The sequence below is a fragment of the Peromyscus eremicus genome, chromosome 15, assembly GCF_949786415.1.
Source record: "Peromyscus eremicus chromosome 15, PerEre_H2_v1, whole genome shotgun sequence".
Classification (NCBI taxonomy): domain Eukaryota; kingdom Metazoa; phylum Chordata; class Mammalia; order Rodentia; family Cricetidae; genus Peromyscus; species Peromyscus eremicus.
Window position 1 is genome coordinate 25033994 of NC_081431.1, and position 20113 is coordinate 25054106.

Here is a 20113-nt window from a genome sequence, read left to right on the forward strand (position 1 = left end):
GTTCTGCCGGCCCGCTCGCCTCACTGGGAACAAAGACCCCGCCCCACGGTGACACCTCCTGCAAACTGGGGGCGGGGACTGCCTGGATTGGCGGGGACCTCTGTGTCACGCGGCTCCGCCCCTCGGCCTATCTCACCCCACCCGGCCCCGGCGTGGAGAGAGGATGCCGTGCTGCAATTGGCTGGCCCTAGGCGGGGACGGATGACGCAAGCAGAGGCGGGGCCTGGACGAGTCTTGATTGGTCGTGGTGCACGAGGGCACGGACCGTGGTCCCGGCTGTGAGCTGCTGAGGTCGCAGGTGCAGATTAACTCTGCTGCGAGCCGTGCACGATGCGGAAGGTGGCTTTGATCACCGGGGCAAGCAGGTGAGGCCGCCTGCGGAACCCCGCAGGCTAAGTTCCAGGGTGCGGGGAAGCGCAGGTCGGTGACCCTGGACTCACTTTAGTTCGGAAGAGACCCTCCCTGCCCTGCTTTGGGCCTCCCAAGAGGTGTGGTCGTGCTCGCCTCTCTGGGTCCTCGGTTACTGGCTCTTTGAATTAAACATGACAGTAGAAAGGAAAACTAGAGCGCGAGTTACTGATCAGCCTGGCAGTGATGCTGAGCCTGTGCACTCAAGAGACCTGGCAGTTTCATTCAGACTCCGCCGTCGCCCTATCAGTGACCCAGTCTCTAGTAGTTACTGTAGCTGCCCACGGTTCACTTTAACCCTAAACACGCGGCGTGTCTTACACTCCGGGTGTTTAAATGCCAGCATCCATGGGCTTTAGGACAATGGGGAGATCTCATTCCTGCAGCACACTTCGCGTACTCTTCCCCAGGAACACTCAAAACGATCAGTCGTTTCCTGTTAAGGCTTGTCCTAATGCAGTCACCAGTTCATAGATATTCCAGGCTTGTTGGTTTGACCCTTGGCCTACTTATTGCCTACTAGACTTCTTATTTGTCCACGAAGAGTGTGCGGAAGATGAGACCGACCAACCTTTCCCCCGGCTGGTGACATGGTTATTTTTGAGGAATTAATATTGATCTAACCATGGCCATATTAACTAAGCCAGTGTAGGAGGGGTCTCTCTTGGACTTTTTGTTAGCATGTCCTCTCCTTTGGGTCAACTGGTCTTGGTGGGGTTTTTTTGGTTTGTTTTTGTTTTTGTTTTTTTGTTTTGTTTTTTTGTGGAAGGTGCATATAGAAGTCAGGTCTGATCTTGAGTTTCTTTGATATATATTGTGGTATGTGCAATTGTGTATTTATACTAAAGGTCTGCTATTTTGAAGTGAGGATGAATAGGCCCGTATATGTTTGATCCTCCTGGAAGGGCTACCAGATTATGTGAGCCCCCGACTCACACTGGGGTTCTATTTGCTGGCAGTCTGCATGAGAATTTAGTAGTACCCAGGATGTCATTGCTCCCAGCAACTGGCCCCATCTGCTGGGCACTTTCATACTGCTCTTTCTGACCTAGTGTCTCTACAGCCTCTGTGAACTATGCTTCACATCCCAGCTTCTCGGTCTCCTTCTCCATCCGATTTGTATTCCTTTCTGTCTACTTGCACTGAAGGCTTTTTCTTTCTCTTGTTTATTCAGCTGTACTTTAGTAGTTGATGGGGATTTAACCTCCTGCCATGCTGCTCTGCTTTCTCCTTGGGGGCAGGGGATCGACGCAAAAGCTCCTCTGTTCACTTATCAGGATTTACAGTTGTCCTAGTAGCAACAATACCAGGAGGAGGTAGGACGCTTGCCTTTGAGGGACCTAGACAGCACAAGAAAATGGGGATGTGCCGGGCGGTGGTGGCGCACACCTTTAATCCCAGCACTCGGAGGCAGAGCCAGGCGGATCTCTGTGAGTTCGAGGCCAGCCTGGGCTCCCAAGTGAGTTCCAGGAAAGGCGCAAAGCTACACAGAGAAACCCTGTCTCGAAAAAACCAAAAAAAAAAAAAAAAAAAAGAAAAAAAAAGAAAATGGGGACGTAATAAACAGCTAATAAGATCCTCTTCACAGCATTTGCTGGGGATGTAAACCACAGCGTAACAGGTGCCCCAAACCCTACAATCCTGTGTCATTGAACTATTTTAGAGGGGAGCAACTGGATGTGAGTCTAATCAAATGACTTATGGGGCTGGTTCCTTCCGACACATAATGTTTGGTTATTTTCTGTCTGCCTGGACTTCTCATGGGAGCTCATGTTGACACAGTCAGGTTTCTGAGCCAGAGAGAGATGCCTTGATTGAGGACCATTTCAATGAACTCATGCACTGTGCCTGAATTGTCTTCTCAGTGGCATTGGGCTAGCCCTTTGCAAACGACTGCTGGCAGAAGATGATGAGCTCCACCTGTGTTTGGCATGTAGGAACCTGAGCAAAGCAAGAGCTGCTCGTGGTGCCCTGCTGGCCTCTCACCCCTCCGCCGAAGTCACCATTGTGCAGATGGATGTCAGCAGCCTGCAGTCGGTGGTCCGGGGTGCAAAGGAAGTCAAGCAAAAGTATGTCTCCTTTGGACAGGTTGCTTTCTCCTGTGGTAGTGCAGCGTTACATTTTAATCAAATGAGAAAGGACAGGGAACTATGGGAAGGTGTACTGTAAAATGAGCTGTGCTGAGGGAGTGACCTTAGAGCCCAGAGAGCTTGGAAGTACCCTTTCAAGTTGGCAAATGCATCATTGTGTCTGGTACCAGGTCTTTCCACCTACAGTATTCTGTTTGGTTAGAACTCATAAGAAATGCTGATGCTGTTTTTATCTAGATAGAGACACTACGGCAATCCTTTCACCTTTGAATACACTAATTATATTGTTTGATTGAAGCCAGAGCTTAATTTCCACATTTTACTAAGCATTGCTTCTTCATGACTAGCAAAATAAGTTACTGTTACTGAAGTTTGTAAGTTAGATAATGGGATAATTAATCTGAGGTGCCACTGGCTTCACTTGCATGATGAGTGGTGGTTATAGTGGCAACAATGTCATTACTTCAAATCGTCATTTTAATAATTGGAATCGTATGGTTATTCGATAGCATGGTCAAGAAATGCTCGTGCATAATCCATATTGTCAACCAAGTATATATGTCAAGGTCCAGTTTTAATAGCTGTGGGTCTATCCTGGGTTACATAGAGGACACAGTATGGTGCCTAGGATTCTGGGAGATACTCTGAGCATGGATGTTGCCTGAGTATCATGGGAGCACGTCCTGCCTGCTTTGATCCAAGTTCCAAAGGGATGTATTCGTATTAAGGCTTATGAAGTTTCAAAACTGAAAAGGCTCACTCGAGTCTGCATTTCTCAGCTCCTCCATGACGTGTATTCTGGATCAAGCCCACTGAGAATACCTAAACCCCACAGGGCATTTACAGTTTCGGGGGATGAGAGTGACTTAAATCAGTTTATGATACATAGCCCCTGGCTATGAACACAGGGTGGTTTCCACTTGGGTCTTCTGTTTTGGTAGCTACCAGGCCATCCAGATCTTAGCACAGATAGGTCAAGTCAGGCCTGCTCTATACATTCTGTAAATTTAATTTGTCAACTATGGCAGATGTGAACTGGCAAAAAGGGCAATAACTTTGTAAAAGTTACTGGAGGAGGAGGAAGGTGGGTTTGGTAGAGGGTACTTCAGTGCCTGATTGGTGGGCCATAGTTGGATTCTCATATAGAGATTTAACTCAAAAGCCCATTGAAACCACCCAGAGCAAAGATACTCATGGTGGCTAGAGAAACTGTTGAAAAAGAACTGTCTTAACCCTGGTGTTACATAGCCTGTGTGGCCATCTTAATTGGTTCAGAAAGCGTTTTCTGTCCTTTGACCTTCTGTATTCTAGTGGTGGAGTGCAGTTTTGTGTCATCTTTTCTAATGATGTCATTTTGGCATTTTGCTTGTAGGTTTCAAAGACTAGACTACTTGTATCTGAATGCGGGGATCATGCCTAATCCCCAGCTAAATATCAAAGCCTTTATCTTTAGCATCTTTTCAAGGTAATTATCATGTTCCAGATCCTGTGAGTCATGAGCCGTTTGGGAGGGGGGGGGGGCTCAAATGACCCTTTCACAGGGGTCGCATGTCAGATAACCTGCCTAATCAGATATTTATATTACAGTTCATAACATTAGCAAAATTACATTTATGAAATTGCAATGAAAATAATTTTATGGTTGGGGATGTCACCACAACATGAGGGACTGTATTAAAGGGTCGCAGCAAGTAGGAAGGTTGAGAACCCCTGGTCTAGACGAACTGATTGCAAGGAAGGCATTCATTTTGCTGCCGTGGTCTTTGCCTTTGGTGTGTATGTTGAGTCAGGGGATGCTGAGGAGAATGAAGATATACAGACAGGAGGAGCTGGAGCTGGTACCATAGTAGACATGTCAAGTACTCATCTTTGTGGAGAACACTGCATGTTGTCATGGTTTTTATAATGTTCTAACTCTGGAACATTACATCTCATCAGATGGCCCCTCAGCTTTTGATTTGGCTGAATGGGCTCCTGGCGGAATTTGTCTAAATAAGGTGGTATTCTTAGCCAGCCTCCAGCACCTATCAGGCTGCATGGGAAGATGCCTCGCGGTGTGTGTCAGCCACTCTGACCAATACGCTGAGGGGATGCAGAGAACCAGGGTCTGCCTGAGAGGATCTTGATACACACGAGTGTAGTGGCTTTCAAAGCTAACCACAAACCAGAGTCAGAAATAAGTCTTGTTTGCAACCCAGTGCATTTATTAATAGAGATTTTTGATGTGGGATGTGTATTCACTTCCTTTTTACTTTTCTTCCATGAAAATAACATGCACAAATCCCACTACTAAGCTGATCTCATAGCAAGACACACTCTGTTTGTTTGATGCTCTTAGAATTCCTAGTGAAAAAGACAACCTGCTTAATTTTTTTCAGTAATTAAACACACTTCTGTGGGTGAAGACTTTTTCTCATGGGCATAGCTGTGATTGCCTAAGAGTAGTTGACATGTAATCCGATGGGGGGGGGACAGGAAAGCATGTTAAGTACACCTGTGAATTTGGGGGGCGAGAAGCATTTAGAACTCATTTAATACTCACAAATGTCCAGGAAATTGGCATTTTGTCATTATAGAACCAAAGAAGGTGTGTGTGTGTGTGTGTGTGTGTGTGTGTGTGTGTGTGTGTGTGAGACATCTTTAGTATTTTCAGTTACAGGAATGTTAAAAATCACACTATTGTCTTCTGCTATTTCAGAAATGTGGTTCATGTGTTCTCCACAGCAGAAGGACTGTTGACCCAGAATGACAAGGTCACTGCTGACGGGTTCCAGGAGGTGTTTGAAACCAATCTCTTTGGCCACTTTATCCTGGTAAAAAGGCTTGGGTCATACTAATTCCATACTTAATACTGTGATCCTGAGGGCATGTATGGACACACGACTGTTTTGTGAAACTCCTTAGTTTATGGTTAGCGTTAAATCTTTGAGTGTTTAAATCTGATCACTGGCCTCAGAATAGAGAACGGAGGAGGTGGATTGCCAGATACCCAGTCACCTTTGGAAACAATGTACATACACAGCAGAAAAAGAACATTAGTTCTGTTCTAAGGAGTTCTACAGACTGGGCTTGGCTTCAGACGGCCCGGGATAGTGAGCATGCTGTCAGTAGACACAGATTTGACTTATCTTGGTTTCTTCTTAAGTGCCCATACTCGGAAGGACAGTTCTAGGCATTTATAGCGGATTCAGCATGAGCTGTGTGACTTATCTAGTGTGTTTGGTGACGTTGCCTCTGGCTCACTCTATGGGACAGCTTTCACAGTAATTGAGAAGTGATGGCTCATACCTGTGTCCCAACACGTAGGCAGAGGAAGGATAGCTGCAAATTGAGGCCATGTGGGGCTACAGTGTGAGCCCCTTTCTCAAAACAAGCCAACAAGCCAACAAATAAACAGACAATATTAAAATAAAAAAGTGCTAATGATAGAGGATTCATTCATTAATAATATTAATAGTCTTACGTTTTGATGAATCTTCTGTTTATAGAGTTAAATTGTTAGGAAAGCAAATGAGAGCTGTGGTCATGGGGCAGTTATCACAGGTGTCCTAGTATGTCTTTATGTAAGGCAGACATGTCATTAGGGGTGTCAGAACCCACTTACCACATAAAATGATTCTACAGCCGTGATTTCAATGCCTTCTACTTCAGTTAGGTTTAGGAATCTGACCACAGTTCATGAAACACAAACTTGAATTCAGGGTTCATGTGTAATTGAACAAACAGATCCATCACTACTTTGATTAGCATATAAAAATAATGACCAGATAGTAATGGTCGTTATAAAGAGTGGGGATTCTTTTTGTGAGCTCCAGGTTGAGTGAGGTATTGTTGCTTAGGAGTGGATGACTGACTTGGTTTCATGTATGGGGACTTTTCCTGATTAAATTTGACTTATTTGTCCGCTGCGGCATGAGACACATCTGGAAGCTATGCTGGTAAATTTTTCTTTAATGAACTAATGTTTTCCAATAGTTGTAGATTTACAAAACCTTTGCAAAGATAGTACAGAGAGTTCTTGTACATCCTGTATTCAGTTTCTTCTTTCATTAGCCTTTTATATCAGTATGGTACATTTGTCAAAATACATGATACAGTACTGATATGTTATTAAGTAAAGTCTATACTAACTTAAGTTGCCAGTTTTCTGAAGTCTCATTATCAGCTCTGGGATTCAATCCAGGGCACCACATTGCATTTAATAGTCAAGGCTGCTTAGGTTCTTTGTTGTGGGAATTTCACAGACTTGCCTTGTTTTTGATGACCTTTACAGTTCATGAGCTTGCTACCCAGGCTTTTCACAGACTGTCTCTCATTTAGATTTCTCTGATGTTTGTCTCATGGTTTGACTGCAGAATGTTTTTGGCAACTGTCTATATTAAGTGCCTTTCTCATCACCTCATATCAAGAGTACATATTCCCAGGCAAGGCATGTTTGGCACATGCTTGTAATCCCAGCACTTGGGAGACAGAGGCAGGAAGATTGAGAATTCAGAGCCAGCCTGTGCTACACAGTGCATAGTGTAGAGCGTAGTGAGAGCCTGGTTCAGAATGATGACAACAGTTTATGACCTTTCCAGGTTGACCTTGATCACCTGGCTTGAGGTGGTTTGTCAGGCTTCTCTACTGTGAAGTCATGCTTCCTTCTCCATAGGAAGAAGAAAGTTACTGGGTGTAACCCACACCGAAGGAGTTGAACTTCAATTTCTTAAAGATGGATAATCTACAGAAATTGTTTGAAATTTTTCTTTCAGGAAAATTTCTCTCTTCTATTTTTTTAAAATATTCAATTAATTTTGTATTCATGTAGACTCATGGTTATATATTTTCTACATCAGAGTTTTTCATTGAAAATGATATTTCTCAGCTGAGTGGTGGTGGTGCATGCTTTTAATTCCAGCACTCAGGAGACAGAGGCAGGTGAATCTCTGTGAGTCTTTGAGTTTGAGGCCAGCCTGGTCTATAGAGCAAGTTCTAGGATAGCCAGGGCTACACAGAGAAAACCTGTCTCTGGAAAAAAAAAATTCTCTCTTTAGTTTCTGTAACATATACTACTGGCGTGGAATGGTGATTAGATGTATTTATATGATTAACCCTACAAGTTTTTCTTCTTTCGTTTTATAATGTAACCAAGATAAACTTATTAGAAATGAAGATCTGGTGCTTATTGCTACTGAGATATGAATAGCTCTAGGCCCTCTCAGCTAATAAACCAAGGAGATGAATGTGTGTTTACAAACTCACGGGTGTATGCATAGCTATACATGGATGTAGCCAATCCACCATGAGGAAATACTGATGTCTCTAACCCTAATTCATTGCTGCCTGTAATCCTTTTAGCTTCTTCCTCTTGCAACAACAAGAAACCTGTTTCTTGCCGCCATATCCCCATCCATTTACTGTTGAATTCCAGTATACATACACGATAGTTTTACATTGTTAGCATATACCCCTCAGTGGATTGTGATGCCTTTTATTCTGTGTCTTCTTCACTCAGATTCGGGAATTGGAACCTCTTCTCTGCCACACAGACAGGCCCTCTCAGCTCATCTGGACCTCCTCTCGCAATGCAAAGAAATCTAACTTCAGTCTTGAGGACATCCAGCACATCAAAGGCCAGGAACCCTACAGCTCTTCCAAATACGCCACCGACCTCCTGAACGTGGCTTTGAACAGGAATTTCAACCAGAAGGCAAGGCCTGTCTCAAGATACAGAAGCTAACCATCAGAGTCGCAATTTCTAGAGCAAGGCTGACTTCCGCTTACTTTCGTAACAAAAGCCTTAGGGGAGAGATAAACAGCTCCGGTCCTTTTAGGAATATGCAGTTGATTTACTGTTCTGCGTTCTTCAGGAACTCTGCCCTCTGCTGACAGAGCAGCCCCTGACTAAGTACTTCCGGTGCTCTACTCCTCCTGTGTATGTCATTGAGTGTCTTCCCCACTGCAGCTGGGTAGCTCTTACTATTCCAGTTTTCAGATGAGAACTCTCAAAGGTCACATGACTCGTGAATGGCAGCGCTTACCGTGGAGTGCAGGGCTGGCTGACTTCTCCCTACTAAGCCTCATACCTTTTAGTCTCTGTCATGCCAATGACTAAAAAGCAACCAGATGTTATAAACCTTCTGGAAGATGATGATAAGACTCCATAGCTCTGTTTCTGTAAGGATACAGATTGAGGAAGGTGTTATAAAGGGGAAACTAACCCTTATCAGTCATGCTGGCTCCTACTGACCATGGTCACCTGCAAGTCACTGCTGCTGTGTAGTAACTGATTGCCCAGGTCCAAAATCCTGACAGGAATTCTTGTCTTTCCCATGGGCACTTTCTGGTTGTCATTACAGCTTGGAGGCAGGGTGTTGGTCCAACTGTGAGTTTTCCTTCTAACATTTTTGAGATGTTTAAAACCTGCCGCAGCTGCTTCCAAATCCTGTCGACACTCCCTTTTTCGAAGGCAGGGTCAAGCTAAAGTTGTTCCATGTTCCATAAAAAACTCTGGGATTTTATTTACATTTTCGTTGTCAAGTAAGGTGTGGGATTTTATCTTTTTAAAAAGAGAGCGAGAGCAATTAAGCTGATGCAGCTCTGTCTTAAAGTCTTCTAGAATTTGTTTTCAGCCCATGATTTTTCTTTCTTGGCATTCCCAAGAAAGAATTAGAAAGAGTTACATTGTGGGATTCCATTTGAAGCCTTTCTAATGATATTTTCCATACTTTTGGTTTTACTTTTTCAACAAATTAATCATTGTTTTAGGTTTTTTTGGTGCTGGGGATGAAACCTGGGGCTTTGCGCATGGTGCTGTACCATGTGAGCTATGACCTCAGCTCTCCAGTTATGGGTTTCTGTCTTCTCTCTCTGTCTCCCTGTCCTTCTTCAGCATCTTGTGTATCCCAGGCCGGCCTCAAACTTGGTGTATAGCTGGTGATGGTGCACACCACTACACCTGATTTTACACATGCTAGGCAAGCATTCCCTCAGCTGAGCCACAACCCCAGAGCAACCTAGCTCCCGTGTTTTGAGACAGGGTGTCACTGTGTAACTCTGACTGGCCTTGGACTGTTATGTAGTTTAGGTGAGCCTCAAATTCAAAATTCTGCCTCCTTCCAAGGGCTAGGATTACAGGAGTGAGCTACTCTGTATGGCCATTTCCTACTTTTTATTTAAAAGGAAAAAAGGAGAGTAAGAAAGCAAAAGTAGCAAGAATGAGTTAGAATGGCCACTCTAAGAGTAATAAAAAATGTAGCAAAATTAATTCCACAGCTGTAGGGCTTAATATGGTTGGCACAGGGTAATTCTTATTACCACAATCTCTGTGTTAATTGAGGTTTTCTTTATAGAGCCATATATATTGGCATTTATATACATAATTGCCAACACACACACACACACACACACACACACACACACACATACACACACACACACACACACACACACACACACACACACGTATATGATAGGTCCTTACACAATGACCAGTCCTTCATTAAGGACCTGGCTAGAGATCTTGAGTTGAAGATCTTTGTTCCTCCTGATGCCATAGAGATCTTGAGTTGAAGATCTTTGTTCCTCCTGATGCCGTAGAGATCTTGAGTTGAAGATCTTTGTTCCTCCTGATGCCGAGAGCGTCCAACTCAGCTGTGTTCCTCTAGACTAGTGGTTCTCAACCTTCCTAATGCTGAGACCCCTTTAATACAGTTCTTCATGTCATGATGACCCCCAACCATAAAATTATTTTTGTTGCTACTTCATAACTGTGATTTTGCTACTGTTATGAATCGTAATATAAATATTTTTGGAGATAAAGGTTTGCCATGGGGTTGCAACGCACAGATTGAGAACCTCTGCTATAGAGAAACAGCGTATATTTGAAATTAGCCACTGTATTTAGTGAATCAGAAGCTAATTGAAGACAGGAATTAAACTCAGTAAGCTTGTTATATACTTATTGGGATTGATGAATTGAGCTTTAATTAAGCCAATAATAGAATATCTTGGTAATCAGGCCCCACTTTCCTTTCCCATCGTCAAAATTGGCTGTTCTTTAAACTATAAATTTCTTGAGAATAGACTTCACCTTGCTAACTTTTGCTCCTGGTCCTAGTAAGTGATTTTAGACTTAAATGGTCCTACTAAGCAACAAGGACAACTGCAGTGGAAACTTGCCATCCCCTGGTTTTCCCGGCTCATATATGTGTGTCTTTTATTACTGAGCGTCCCTGAACTGAGTCACTATGCCTCAGATTAAAATCTTAGTGTGACTCTCCTCTGTGCCCCCAGGGTCTGTATTCCAGTGTGGTGTGCCCAGGGGTGGTAATGACCAACCTGACCTACGGAATTCTGCCTCCCTTTGTGTGGACACTGCTCCTGCCGCTGATGTGGCTGGTAAGTGGTGAACACTTATTTTTTTTTTTTTTTAATTCAGAGTTATGAAATATTAAGAATTCAACTCTTAAGTGGCAGACTTCCATTTGACTTGTTTTTGATAATGCTGTAATCATAAATGCAAATTTTCTTTCTTAAATTTAAGTGAAAAAAAAATGTACTTTTTGCTGCTGCTCTCAGCAGCCACCTAACACCTGTTGTTTTTTCTCGGTCAGATTCGCTTTTTTACAAACGCTTTCACTTTGACGCCGTACAATGGAGCCGAAGCACTGGTACGTACGTACGGTCCTGGAGTTTCATAGCCTATAAAATGGCTTAGTGATAGAAGGGCTAAGTCCACTGATGCCAGTGAGCAGTGTCAGGGTCCAAGGCTCTAAGGCAGTGGTTCTCAACTTCTGAGTCGCGACTCCTTTGGGATCTAATGACCCTTTCACAGGCGTCACATGTCAGATATCCTGCATAGCGGATATTTACTTTACAATTTATAACAGTAGCAAAATTTCAGTTAGAAGTAGCAACAAAATAATTGTCTGGTTGGAGGTCACCACAACATGAGGAACTGTATTAAAGGCTCGCAGCGTTAGGAAGTCTGAGAACCGCTGGTATACAGGAACAAGCTCTGTGGACAAGCAAGTTCCTTTTGGGACTAAGGTAGGTATCGTCTTACAAACAAGATATCAGAAGTTTGACATTTAGCATCTGCTGGGATGTTGGGTACCATGACTATAGAAAACACACTTCCATAGAAGCAAGATGCATCAGGAGATGCAGGAAAGGCGGCAGGGCACTGTAGAGTCAGTTAAAGCAAGGCAGTGATTGGTGAATGATTTCCCATGGGGAGGTGTGTCTTGTGGGACAAACAGGGCAATAAGCCCTATTGTCTTATGTAAAGATTTTTCTTCCTGGAGCCGGAGAGGTGGCTCTGTGGTTAAGAACACTTGTTCTTGTAGATGACCCAGTTTGATTCTCCAGCTTCAGGAGATCCAACACCCTTTTCTGACCTCCACAGGCAACTGGTATGCACATGGTGCAGACATACTTGCACAAAACACTTACACACATAAAATAAATCTCAAGAAAAAAGGTAAAGATTCTTCTTCCTCCCTTGGTACTTGACAATCAAGGATCAAGGTACAAGAGGATCTTACTAGGAAAATAGGATTTCCTTGAATGATGTCTGACAGTTGGCTGTGTGTGTTTCCTCGTCCATGGCAGGCATCACCAATGAGCTACACTTCTATTTTCTTCTGTGTGTACACTAGTAATGCCTTTCCTCAGAGCCCCAGAGCTCCATAGACCTCTACTTATGGGTCAGAATTCTCGTCTAAGAAGAGACTTGCCATCTGTTCTTCATGCCAGCCGGTTGGAATCCTGTTGTCTTAGTTTGGAAGGGTGGTACTCAATCCACTTAGTCAGGACTTTTATCCTAGAAACCTGAGGACTAGTACTGTGCTATCCAGGCTCAACCACTTCTTAAATCTTGACCAAATTGAGTTTGAGGGAAACATGAAGGGAATGATAAGCATTAAAGAATCAAGTACTTTTCTGTGTAGACACAAATTGATGATGAAGACAAGTGCTTTTAGACTCTATTGGTGTAGTTACCAAGATATAAGAAGTGTTAATGTGTAGTCCTTTAGGGATTTCTCATTCTGCACATGTATGGTGTGAAAAGTCTTGTCTTGGGGTCACATATATATTGAGCATCAATGGTGGGGTATGTTTTGAAGAGAAAAATTCTCTGTTACTAAGTAGCTTAGAGTTATGTTTAGAAAAGTAATGAATCCATAAGGTAGGCAAGAAAACAGGACATCTTTTTATTGGGTGGGGAATGTTGGGACCCATTGGGGCTGTCGTAGTTAGAGCTGACTTTGACTAGAGTGGAACTAGATCTAGGTTCTGAGGGGCCAGGCGATTCGGATAGGATGAACGCCATGATCCTCTTGTCACAGTTCAAAAACTTCATTGTGAAGGGCTGGGGAAATAGCTCAGTGGTTAATAGTACTTGCTGCTCTAGTTGAGGACCCCGGTTCAGTTCCCAGCACCCTTACAGGAACCACTTCCAAGGGTTCTTTCTAATGCCTCTTTAGGCATATACATACATGCAGGAAAAACACCCATAGACTACAAATAAATGTTAAAACAAAACCCATGGTGGTCTTGCTATAATTTTCTAAAATGTAGGTGAGTAGAAGGGGATCACCCTAAACATCACCCACTGATGTCTGGAGATGTTGGTAGGGGTGGAGGTGGGGGATGGTAGTACATCATGTGAGCACTTAGGATCTCTTTCAATCTCTGTAAGTTTTGCCTCCTCAGGAGGGGAGTGTGAACTTGAGTTAAGGCACAGGCCAAGCATGATAGTTACCATTCAAATCCAAGTTTTCCAGTTCCTGGCTTGGAACCCTTGAGCATGTTTTTCACACATCTAGACTTGTATTTTATATACAGTAAGATCAGAGCAGTAAATGGAAACAGGTGTGTGGTGATATTTTATTTATGCTGAAATGTGGTATTTTATTTGTATGTTAATAAAGTTTGACTGGAGATCAGAGGTCATAGTGAGCCATAAACAGAAGTCAGGTGGTGGTAGCACACGCCCTTAATCTGATCACATGGCAGGCAGAGTCTCTGTATGGTCAAGCACACAACCAAGCATGGTGACCCACATGTTTAATCCCAGTACCAACCGTAGAGACCTGGAGGTCTGTATAGACAGGCAGTGACAGGAAGTGATGTGGCTGGACTCAGAGCCAGTGAGAAGGCAGAACAGGAAGGCAATAAAAGCACAGGTTAGACAGGAAGAAGCTCTCTCTTGGGAAGCTACAGAGTGGTGGTGAGCTAAGGTTGGTCTGTGGCTCTTTGCTATTTCTCTGATCTCTTTGGCTGTTACCCCTGTATTTTGGCTCTGTGTTTCTTATTTAATAAGACTGTTTAGAAATTCCTCTACACAGGGGCATTGCAGAGGACTCATGCTATTTCAGATTTTAAAAGAAGGTTTTAATCGACAACAGATATAATCTGATGTTTCAATGGGGCAGAATAGAAAGTTTAGAAATTGACCCATAAACACACAGAGATTTAGTGTATAATAATGACCAGAGATAGAGGGAAAAGATGGGCTTTTTCAGCAAGGTTGTAGCCAAAAGGGAGTTTATAATCTTTATTTCATGCCTTCCACCAAAATAATATTCTAGATAGTTAAAGAGGTTTATATGTCAAAATTAAAAAATTCTTAGTAGAAAACATGGGGAATTTATGTGAAGTTTCAGAATGTGAAGGTTTATCTAAATGTGGAAACTCTAATGAAAGAGTGGAAATCAAAATAAAATTAGCATGATCCCAGAGTCCACTATAAAGGAAGTACAAGGTAGAATACAAACATCTGTCTTAGACAAAGGTAAATATTTTCTTAGTTAATCAAGAATCCCAGTGAAGGGAAGGCAGCCCTTATTGGAATTACAGGCAAAAGACAAACACAAAGATTCTGAACGTTTTCAGTCTTGTGAAAAGATGCTTGGTCACACTGATGCTAAGAGAAGTGTATATTAAATCTATAATTCCGAGCTCAGCTCAGATTAGCAAAGAGTAGGACATTTGATACAGGGCTGTGGTGGCTGATGATAAGGACATGAGAACACTGCATCGCAGCTTCTGTGAAGACTCACGGCAAGATGAGTCAGATCGTAAGGCACGCATGCCCCTTCACCAAGAACTTCCATTTATGGCATTACTTTTATAGATGTACTCAACATCCATCGTGGTTTAGTTTGTATTCATAAAGACCGCAGTCTACTGCATATATGTCTTTCAATTAAAAGCTGAACATATAAATTACAGCCCATACCCAAGATGGGATTCTGTACTTTAAAAGCAAATGAAACAGCTCAGTGTACACAGATTTGAGAATTTGGGATGGTCAGGTGAAAACTTCTGGGTGTTATGCTTCCGTTTAAGAGAGAAAGATATGTGTTTCTAAATGCAGAGATGTTTCTTTGCATGCCCACACATGGTAGAAGAGTGGGTTACTCCCAGAGATGTAAGCTACGTTGTTGCAAAATTGGAAAGGGACGAAGACCTCCTTTTTATACTGTGTACATCTTTTAGACATAATGCATCTTCTCACTGGTGAAATATCCCAGCGAGCTGTGCTTGGTTGTGGTGTGTGCCAAGAATGATACTTAATAAGCCAGTGTCTGAGACATGAATTTATGTGGGAATTGAGGGAGAAGATACAGGCGAAGTGAGGGGTGTTTTGTTCCTTGCTTAGACTATCTCTCACGGTCTGCTGTGGAGCACGCTGCCTTTTATTCTCCCTTCAAAAGATGACAGCAGTTTCCAAAGATGCTGAGATTAGCTGGTACTTTCTGGGCCGAATCTTGCGATTTCATGGGGGAGCTCTGTAAAGTACTGACGGCAAGTCTCACTTGCTTGGAGCAGAAGCATTCTCCCTGACATGCTTTTCCTTCCCAGGTGTGGCTTTTTCACCAAAAACCGGAGTCTCTCAATCCTCTGACCAAATACCTGAGCTTCACCACAGGCTTCGGGACTAATTATGTCAAGGGCCAAAAGGTAAGTCTGTTTATGTTGTCCGGTTCTGAGGCTCTGGGCCTGGGAAGCTGATCAGTCAGCCGCCCATCTTGTGTGCCTGAGTCTTCACTCTGGCGTGGTCGTGGTCTGTTTTATTGCTTTCTGCTTCCTCCTGTCTCAGAACTTTGGCCATCTTCTTCCTGCTAAGCCGTTCTTACCTGTGTTCCTGTTGATGTCCGTTCATCCTTCCGGTCTCACGTTCTCAACCTTCTGTCTCTTTAGACCAGGTCCTATGTCCTGTTGTGGGATTTCTCATACCTGTTCTGTGTAGCACTCACCCTCAGCTGCCCCTGTCAGCATAGAAGCTTTTTGTGAGGGATTGTACCTGCTTCCCTAGTGTGCTGCTTCATGTGGAGACTTAATAAAAACATCGTGAGTTGTGTGGAACATAGAGTATCTTACAATGCTACGTTAACATTTCTTGGAATGTGCATTCTGTTTCGGATTATTATAAGCATTGTCGGACAGATGTTTTGAAGAGGCAAGGGGTAGAATAGGGAAAATCAATTGGTATTTCGTCTTTTGAAGTCGAATCTTAAGAGAAATCATATAAAATTGCATGGCAGGGGAGTGGGAACATTTACTTGGGACTGTAAGAACAGGCAAGGGTATTGTAGCGTCCTGCTTTTCTCTGTCCAATTACTGAGGATGCATTGGTATAAAATACAACTAATTTGAAGCAAGTAAGTGACCCCTGTCACCCTGGCAGCAGCCTGAGTCCAGTGACAGCCGGCCTTGTGGGTTGCTGCCCATGTCACCTGCTAGTAAAAAGCAGCCTTTCATATCCATGTTGTGTTGGATGCTAGTGACTTGAGAACATTTTCGAGACATGGTCCCTCAGGCAGGTAGAGTTGAACTTCCTGTTGTCTTCCCTTGCTGGGTTCCCCACAGTGTGTTAGCCCAGGAATGGCTTTGAGATATTGAAACAGTTAAGCAATACAGAGGTGACATGGTTGATCTTGGAGTTTACAAATTGTTTTTTTTACTGCATGCATTATTTATTTGTTGTTGTTTTGTTTTGTTTTAAGACAGGGTCTCACCATGTAACTCTGGCTGGCCTGGAACTCTGTCTTAGTTAGGGTTTCTGTTCTGTGATAAAACACCATGACAAAAGCGACTTGAGGAGGAAAGGGCTTGTTTGAGCCCCTACACTTGCATGTCACAGTCTGACGTTGAGAGAAGCCAGGGCAGGAGCCTGGAGTCAGGCACCGAAGCACAGGCCATGGAGGAACGGTGCTTACTGGCTCGCTCCCTCCCCATGGCTTGTTCACTTTGCTTCCTGAAGATAGCACGCAGGACCATCATCCCAGGGATGGCACGGGGTTCTCCCACATCGCTCATTGACAAAGAGAATGTACCACAGGCTTGCTCACAGGCCAGTCTCATGGGATTATTTTCCTCAATTGAGGTTCTCTTTTCCAAAATGACTGTAGCTTGTGTCAAGATGATATAACATTAGCCAGCACAAACTGGCTGTTTAACCAGGCTGGCCTGCAGAGGTGGATCACAGGGATCGGCCTGCCTCTGCCTTCTGAGTTCTGAGATTGAAGATAAACACCACCATGCTCCATGCTCTGAGTTTTTGTTCTTGTTTTTTAAACTCAAATTTGGGTTAACTCACAATCCTTACCATCTAAAAACGATACATTTTGGGAAACTCTGTTGCAATTTAATAAGATCACGGTAGGGCTTTCAGGGTTTATGTAAATTTGCTATCTTATAACCTTATAGGGAGTGATTTAACTTATCAAGGGGAGACAATGTTTAATTTTACAAACCCAGGTATTTCATATAACTTTTCTAAGAAATGCATTGAAGAAAGTATTTTAGCCTTTGGTTCATTTGAGGGGAAACCTGCTTTCCCCTCTGTTAAGGATGGGGAAGTAGTGGCTGCTGATAGATCTTGGAAGACGGGGAGTCGTTGTCTTCAGTGTGTTCATTGGTGAGCGCTCCCTGCTGCAGTGGACCTCCTCAGCCATGCACGTGTGGACCACCCTGGTTAGAGCCAGTGTGCCACAACACAAAGGCAGAACGGGAGGAAGCAGGAAGACCAAGGAGTGAGGGTGAGGGGTGAGGAGGATAACACAGGAAGAGAGGGTGGGGATGAATGTAATAAGAACGCAGAATCATCAAGGACTAAATTTAATTTAAGAAACAAAGGTGAGATTAAACAGGAGAGATCTGTAACATTTCCAATTTCAAAACACAGAACTAACAGAATTCAATGAGGATAAATGTTAGGTCCAAAATGTTAAAAAGTACCCTTAATCCTTAGCCTTTCAGTTGTAAGAAGATTCTAGTTTGCTGACTTGGAAAAAAAGAGAGCCTGACTGTAGGAGCCGAAAGGTGGTTCTTATCATCAGTTTAAAGTAAGATTTTCTGCAGGAAGAACAAGAATGCAAAATAACAGTGACTTAAGACAGCCTCCTATTTCTCGCACACAGAAGCACTTTGGGTGGGGGTGAGCGTCTACAGAAATTCGGACTCTTGATTTCCTTTCTCCCCTTTTCCTTTAGAAGTTGGTTGGGTACTAGGAGACTCGCATTTCATATCTTACAAGCAGTGGGAGGTTTGGCGAGTGCTGAGTTTACATGAGCATTTATGCCCTCAGGTTCTCTAGTATTTCCAGCTGTCCTTGAACGGCCCTCTCTGCCCCTTCCTAGCTTCCGGTTCTCTTACACACATGGACACCCTCACTTTGCTTTCACGCAGCTTGTTTTATTTTTCTTTTGCAGACATCTCTCTTTGTGCTTGTTTTCCAGATGGACGTAGATGAAGACACCGCTGAAAAATTTTATCAAACCTTACTGGACCTGGAAAAACGTGTTAGGATCACCACTGAAAAATCCGATCACCCCAGCTGATGGCGACATTCTCCAGAGCATCCCATATCTTCTGTACATCCCGGCCGGGCACGTGGCTTTCCATTGTGCTGGATGATATGCTTTTGTAGTAAACCACAAGCTGTGATGATCTCTGCTCCCGTCTTTCAGAATGATCTCCAAGACTCCGTGTGTGCATGTGTGCAGGCGTGTACACACATGTAGAAAGGATTGGCAAAGTAGAGGAACCAAGTCAATCCCCTCCAGGGTAGTAGTGTCCTTTCGGAATTGCTAGGGGCTCTCTGCAGAGCACCTGCATCCACTGTTCTACTGGCCACTGGGAGGGCAGTAGATCATTCTTGAGTGATTGGGACACAGGTACAGCCTGAACCTCCTTTCAGTCCCAGCGAGGAGGGGCAAGGCCACTGAGTAGTCATTCCAGCTCCTTGTCTTTTCTCTGTGAACATTTTCCTACTCTCTTTATTCACTTCTCCACGTGCTGCTTCCGGATAATCTTATCAGGTCATCTCTCTGAGCGGTCCCCACGCGACTGCACACAGTGAATCTCAGGAACCAAGTGTGAGTGTGTTTGGGCCTCGTGCGTTTATTTCTTCTCTGTAAAAACATTCTGTTTTTATCGGGTAGTGGAGCCAACAGCCTGGTCTTTATTAGTGTCTGCAGATGTATTCATGAACAGCTTATCTTCGTGACCATATTTCACTGGAACTAAAAGTATAGCAGAAAATTATTTATTCGTGTTTCAAAAAAGTGTAAAAAAACAAACAAACTGAGAAACTGTTAGGAGGCCTTCATCTGCTGGCACCTGGAACACAATGGAATAGAAGGAAACTGTTCATTTTTATGTGTCGGGTGATGAGTTTTTCAAACCTTTTCTCTATAAAACTTAAAGAGCCACACCTGAGCATCCTTTGGTATGAATCAACATGCTAAAGATGGCTGAATATTTTTTTTAATCATAAATAAAGCCATCCTATCACTTGGGATATAATAAAGTCAGTAAAATTTTGAATAAAAGTCCAAAAGATGATACATAAATATAATTTCCCTACAGCTTGTGCTATGAAAATTTTCTGATTAAAGTTTCCCTCCTTTTGCTGACCAAGATGTTTTTGTAAAGATAACAGTCAAGAGTGAGTCAGTCTGCACACCGCACAACTCCCCGCATCCTTGGGTAACGAGGGTGGAGCTTAGCATGGGGCTGTCCTTTCTTCATTCTTTATCTCCTCAGAACCCCCGTTTGGAAAAGGCTTCTTCTCCCTGGTGAACTCACATTTCTCATGTGTAAACGGAAACCCCTTTGCCCTGTTGCTCACGGGTTTGCAGTGAAGAGAGGATCGACGATGTGTGTGGACCGTGGACATCTCTCATTGGTAGAGAATGATGAGGTTCATTAGAGATCAGGCACCCAGAAGGCCGAGGTCCAGATACTGCCATGTAAGGCACCGGCTGATCACGGCCCTTTTGACAGGTAGTTGGTTTTGTTCGCTGAGCATTTCCAGGAGACTGTGGAGCACTGCAGGGTGGAATGGGGGAGTTATGGGCTCTAGGTCTGGGTATGAGAGAGTGGCATAGCGTGGGTTTTGGTTATTTGTGAGTTTGGAAAAACATGTCCTTTTCCGGGGTTGCCAACTTCGGAGCATCCAGTTATTCTTAGAATTTCTTTTTACTGGCTACATTAGTAATTCCCTCGATTTTATTCTTGATGCCGATATCTTTTCATTGTCAAACATGCAGGGGTTTTTCCATTTGCTGGGGTTTTCAGAGAGCCATGTTTCCGCCTCACTGATTTTTTTTTCTCCC

General features: G+C 43.5%; 1 protein-coding gene across 1 annotated transcript; it reads left to right on the plus strand.

Moving 5' to 3' along the window:
• The first annotated feature begins 239 nt into the window (after positions 1-239).
• Positions 240-19863, plus strand: Hsd17b7 (hydroxysteroid 17-beta dehydrogenase 7). Its single transcript, XM_059280582.1, has 9 exons — positions 240-365; positions 2274-2477; positions 3871-3963; positions 5197-5311; positions 7996-8190; positions 10776-10880; positions 11096-11152; positions 15354-15452; positions 18233-19863. Exons 1-9 carry the CDS (start codon positions 331-333, stop codon positions 18332-18334), a joined length of 1005 nt encoding a protein of 334 aa, XP_059136565.1. The 5' UTR covers positions 240-330; the 3' UTR covers positions 18335-19863.
• Positions 19864-20113: the final 250 nt, after the last annotated feature.